General features: G+C 49.2%; 1 protein-coding gene across 1 annotated transcript in view; it reads right to left on the reverse strand.

Moving 5' to 3' along the window:
* HP1BP3 (heterochromatin protein 1 binding protein 3) overlaps positions 1–5482 on the reverse strand; it is a 40625-nt gene extending 35143 nt beyond the window's left edge. Inside the window, 1 exon segment of the mRNA XM_042949308.1 lies at positions 5385–5482. Coding sequence (XP_042805242.1) covers positions 5385–5390 — 6 coding nt within the window. The 5' untranslated portion in view covers positions 5391–5482.
* Positions 5483–6035: the final 553 nt, after the last annotated feature.

A 6035-nucleotide genomic window follows, 5' to 3' on the forward strand; every position in this document is an offset into this window, starting at 1 on the left:
AGCCTGCTTCAGATTGTGTGTCTCTCTCTCTCAAAAATAAACAAACATTAAACAAACAAGTCTGTCTGAGGGGCACCTGATCGGCTCAGTCTGTAGAACATGCAACTCTTGATCTTGGGGTCCTCAGTTCGAGCTCCACGTTGAGTGTAGTTTACTTTAAAAAAAAAAGTCTGCCTTAGCTCTGAATTTCCTTGGTAAAAGGTCATGGAACTTAAAGCTTCAGCCTCTAATACTTTAATAGGCTGGCTAATGAATTACTTAATATGTTCATTACACAGCTAACAAAACTACATGGATGGTTCATTCACACTACCTCACCATCACCATGTACCTAATAACTTTCTGAACCAGACTTTTAGGCTGCCATGCTTATTCTCCAACAGAGATATTAGCTAGGTGGTTCACCGCTGGATGCTTGGTGCCTAAGAACACACCAGGCATAGAATAGGTGCTCGATAAATATCTGTTAAATCAAAGGATGAACAGACGAAAAAGTTTCCCACCTAGGTTATGTGTGTCAAAAACAAATAATCTGATTTTCCTTGTGATTTATGTGGTCTGTCTGTGGTCTTCAATTTAGGTTTTATTTTTTTAAATGTTGGATTGACTATAAAAAGAACTACTTTTGTAAAAGGAAATTCTAAACTGTTTTTAATTTAACGCAAGCAATAAAGGTGATAAAATCCAGAATTTCAGAGTTTTTATTTATTTTCTTTACATTAAGACAAGGCAAGGGGTGCCTGGGTGGTTCAGTCGGTGGAGCTCAGGTCAAGACCTCAGGGTTTATTCATGGGTTGGAATCCTGCAAGGGGCTCCCAGCTATCAGCCTAGCTTTGGGTCTTCTGTGCCCCTCCCCCACTTGTGCAAGCACTTCCCTCTCAAAAAAAAATTGAAAAAAAGAGAAAGCAATAGAAAAATAAGTAGGAACTTATTGTATCTCAGTTTATCGACATCCTTGAAAATATGCTTTTTGGAGTACCTGGGTGGCTCAGTTAGTTACGCGTCCTACTCTGGATTTCAGCTGACATGGGGAGCCTGCTTGGGAATTTTCTCTCTCTGCCTCTATCCGCCCCCAGCCCTCCGCTGAAGATTGTGTGTGCGCTCTCTCAAAATAATAATCTTAAAATGAAAATATGCATTTTAGGGAAAGTAGTATTATTTCATGTTTTACCAAAAAATGTGTGCAATATATTATGTTATAAAATCACTAGCTTTGCACAGAATATATTAAACTGTTCCCAGTCTAAAGTCTTTAACTGTCCTCAGACTACAGTAATGTCACAAGAAGCATGCTGGTAATTAACTGACAACTTTTTTTTTTCCCACTTTCACATTTCAATAAATCTGTTATGTACCTAACAAATCTGTCTTGGGCACAGAAGCTATGGCCACTACAGGACCCACCTTGAAAGATAATCACAACCTAAACGCCTTAACACTGAAGATTTTCATCTATGAACAGTTTAGGATACTTCCTCCAACTTTCTGCCCTCAATCGTCCAAGTAAGCTTAAAAACGAAGCCAAATCAAAAATAATAAAAAACCTTTAAAATGTTACTCCTACGTTGAAACACGTTAAACTAAACTTTTTAGAGGAGCAATAAAAACTTGAAAGAGCTCACAGTGGCTTTATGCCCATGCCAAATTAAACAAAATTAAAAGCATCTTCCAAAGTAAAACCAGTCACGTCTAATTTCACTCTTAAGACACGACAGCTTGTCCATCAAGTCCCAAGCGAATTCCTAGAGATACTTCTAATTGTATTCTCACTTTTCAATGTAATGTAAAGTCAGGAACAATAATAAACGTAATTTGTACGCTGAAGGGGCAGTTAAGTTCACCTTGTCCAGTCCTCTGTGCAGGAGAGAATACTCCCCCCAAAGGGTTAAGTGACTCGTCCTCGGTCACAGACAGTGGCAAGTCGGTATCAAAATTCCGATCTGAGGCTCTCACTTCAGCACTCCTGCCTCCACCTCTGGACAAACGCTCATATTCACGAGTTTGACTTTATTAACGAAAACCACACCGTCTAAGGTGCGGCGAGTAACAAGCTCTGGGAATGCCAGACGGGAAAACGAAAGCTCAGGCCCGCGTCGCAGCAGCAGCAGCAGCAGCAGCAGCAGCACGGAAACGCCCGCCCAGACCGCCGAGAGGAACACGGAGAACAGCGCAGCCGAGACAAAGAGGCAGGGAGCGGCCGGTGCGGGGCCCGAGCAGAGGCGGGGGGAGCGAGGGACCAAGATGAAGGCAGCGCGGCAGAGGACGGGAGGGCTCAGCGGCGGCGGACACCGAGGAGCTGCGGCGCGGGCTACGCGCGGCCGGCGGCTAGAAACGCGGGGCTCGCGCTCGAAGATGCACGCGGCCGAGGCCAACGCCACGCCAGGGGCAGGGGCCACCCCCGCGACGCTAGAATCGGCGGACCGCGAGCACCAGCGCTCCGCGCACTCACCACTGGGAGCTCCGTAATGGCGGCGGCGGGGGCGGAGAAGCCGGGGGGCGGGCCCGCCGCAGCCAGTCACCGCCGCCGGCATCTTTCGAACCCGCTCCGAAAACCGCTGAGGGAATGGGGGGGGAGGGGGAGACGGGAAGGCGGGGACGACGGCGAGGTCCGCCTCGGGAGCATGCGCAAGGCCTCAGCCAATCGGAGCGCAGCGGGAGGACGCTGGCGCAGGCGCGCTGGGACGCAGGGCCCTGGACCTGGGAAGAGCTACCCCTCCTCCCCCCTAGTCCAAACAAAACAAGGGCGGGAGCGCGCGCGCCAGTGGGCCCCGGAGGAGGCGTCAACGAGAGGGGCAGGGGGCTAGGTCGCAGGAGAGAGGGGAGAGGGCAGGGAGGGCGGAGCGGCCGGGAGAGGCAGACAAAAAGCGCCACCTCCGGGGACCCGAGCGCCCCGCCCCCTCCACTCTGGGAGCGGCGTCGGCGCCCCGGGCGAGCGGCCTCGACCACTCGCCTTCGGGGTCCATCGAGCCCGCGTCCACTCCCCGCCCGCCTGTTCCGACCTGCGTTACCTCTGCGCTCCCCCCTTCCTGGCGCCTGCGTTCAGCACGGCCTCTCGGCGCCGCTCCCGCTGCCGCTCCTCGTCTCCGCCGCCGCTGTCCTCCAGGCCCAGCCGCCGAGCTCTGCCGCCCCGCCCCCCTGCCCGCGGCCCCGCGCGCGCACGCGCACGCGCACTCCCGCGCCGGCCCCGCCCCCGCGCGCGCCCGCGCCCCCAGCCCACGGGAGCTGAGGGAGTGCGCGCGGCGTGCCTCCCTGGCCGGGCGCGCGAGAACGCGAGAGGGCGCTCCGGGACGGGAGGACGCCGGGGAGGGTGCTGTGTGTCCGCCCACGCTTCCGCCGGGCACTGCCTGGTGGCTCCCGTTAGCTTGGGTTCGCTTTCGTTTTCCTCGGAAGAGCACTCTTTTCACTGCCTGCCCTTTCGCTACTCTCTGGTTCGGTCCCTGGTCTTTAGCGGGTCTCCTCCTTGGAGATCCGTCTACCTTTAGTCGGGTTGGCTTCTCCCGCTGTCACTTTAGCCACAGCGCGAGAACTACCCTTCTCTGAAGACCGTGGACAGAAGTGGACAACCGGATAGCGGAAAATCCGGTACCTCACATTCGTTCCTATTAAGTATGCAGACATTACAGGGCTGAGTAGTGACTCAGGAAAAGAACTGGAAAAGTTGCTTTTCTAATCTGCGAATCGGTCTTCCTTGGCCTCTACATACATAGGAAAGAAGAGTTCTCAAAAAGTAAACCCTGGGATCAGAAAAGAGGGAATTCCCTTGAATTGTCATATTGCTCGGGTATCAGCGTACTTAGGCAATGTACATACTGTTGAAAATGTAACTTTTCAAAGTCGATGTATTTAAAGGCGGTGTTTTGTGGTGGGGTAGAGGTGGGGCGGGTAACGAATATAGGGAAATAATAAACACTAAAATTACCCCGAGGCTCACAGCAATGTGGCCAATACTCAAATGCTAATCATTCTAAAAATTTATTATGAAACCATTTAAGTACGCTAGCCCAGTGCTCAGGCTGTGTAATCAGCATTTTAACTATCTACCAGCTTTCCCAGTGGTAGCCATCCACTCACTCCATCCGTTGCAAAATGAGCTGTATCAAATTGAACAGCCACCATCATAGACTCCTTACTAATGGTACTACCAGTGCTCTGTTGTTGCATTCAACCTGTTCACAAGGGGTTTCAGTTGTGCCATCCCTTTGTCCTGCTCAATTCCTCTGTTCTTATCAACATTCCTATCCTTTGTCTCCCCCTTTAAAGACGCTATTCTATTTCTATGTGTTCATAAAACATCTTACCTTTGTTCTTTTCCCTTAAACTGTCTTTAGCCCTATCTCATGCGAGAAGTGGACCCAATTAAGAGCAAACTAGGTACTAGGTTTCTCCTCCTCCACAGATTTTTGCTTAAAACACCCCCCCCACCCCCCAACACACTCCTTATTCTGTTGTTTACAACATGTATATCCAAGGAGGGAAAACCTCAAAAGTCTTCCTCAAGGGTGACACACAAACCATGCACTAGGGCTACCTCTTGCTGAAGTCTGAAGTTTTAAGTTTTCGACTTACAAAGGGACTTTAAATTGTTTACTGTACATGTATATCAGTTTAGGCATTTTACATCTGCTAAATGTAACATCTGGCTAGTTTTGGTTTTTATACTTAGCTGCATCTGAGTTAAGACTCGATGGGGGTATGGTTTTATAGCTTATCTCACTTGCCTTTCTTTTAACGTTTATTTATTTTTGAGACAGAGAGAGACAGAGCATGAACAGGGGAGGGGCAGAGAGAGAGGGAGACACAGAATCTGAAACAGGCTCCAGGCTCTGAGCTGTCAGCACAGAGCCCGACGCGGGGCTTGAACTCATGGACCGGGAGATCGTGACCTGAGCCGAAGCCGGATGCCTAACTGACTGAGCCACCCAGGCGCCCCTCACTTGGCTTTCTTTGAGCTATACTAGTAAAAACAGTATTCAGGGTGGTGTTTTTTGTTTTTTTGTGTTTTTTTTTAAGATTTATTTTTGAGAGAGCATGAGCAAGTGTGAGCAGGGGAGGGGCAGAGAGAGAGGGAGACGGAGGATCTGAACCTGACCCCGCACTGACAGCAGCGAGCCTGATACGGGGCTTAAACTCATGAACCATGAGCTCATGACCTGAACCTAAGTCAGAAGCTCAACCAACTGAGCCACCCAAGTGCCCCGCAGTTGTGTTTGTTAAGCAGTTATGTGATGAATTTTTTACTATTTACTTAAGCTGTTAAGGCTGTTTGGCTTGCACTAGAAGAAACACACACCTTAGGGAGTTTAGGGGCAGGTCAGCTCCTACAGGGTGTATGGAGGTTACTGTCAGAACATTGGAACCCTCCCCTCCCCCCCCACCGGACTCACAGTCATCTCTTGCACCGAAGTTCCACCATTCAGAGATTCATTCCTTTGGCTAAAGCTTCACTCTCTTCTCTAGCACTTGTAAAGGGCTAATACCAAGGAGAGCTAACATACAAGCCTCAAACTGATAGAGAACTCACTGTTTTTCATCTCTAAACTTGAAAATCTAAAGCTTTCCCTTCCACAGTCAGGGATCAGAAGAGTAAGAGCTCTGAGAGCTTGATTAGAAGAGGAATTTCTAGCAGAGAGAAGTAATAAATGTGCTGCAGTCTGTGATGACTTAACAATTATGCCCAGGGACACCTAGGTTACAGGAATGACTTGAGAATCTCAGAAACATAGGGTTTTGTGAACTAGAAAAGCAAGTGCTACATCCCCACAATGCAACTGTATCATCTCTAGTTTCCAACAAAACATCCACTTTTTCAGAAGCCAATTCCCTTTGAAACTTTAGCATACAACAAGATTTGCAGACAGTCTGTGGTCAGTGCAATAGATAGTTTTTTTGCTGGCCCTCAAATTTTAAGCTAAGTGATACTTAAGTCTGTTAGGCTAAAATGTCTTGTTTTATATAAGAAAGCAAAATGTGCGGCTCTGGAGATTTGGGCATAAGGGGAGAGGAAGTTGAAGCAATTGTAGATGTCAGGAGTGGCC

This window comes from Panthera leo, chromosome C1 (genome assembly GCF_018350215.1).
Source record: "Panthera leo isolate Ple1 chromosome C1, P.leo_Ple1_pat1.1, whole genome shotgun sequence".
NCBI lineage: Eukaryota > Metazoa > Chordata > Mammalia > Carnivora > Felidae > Panthera > Panthera leo.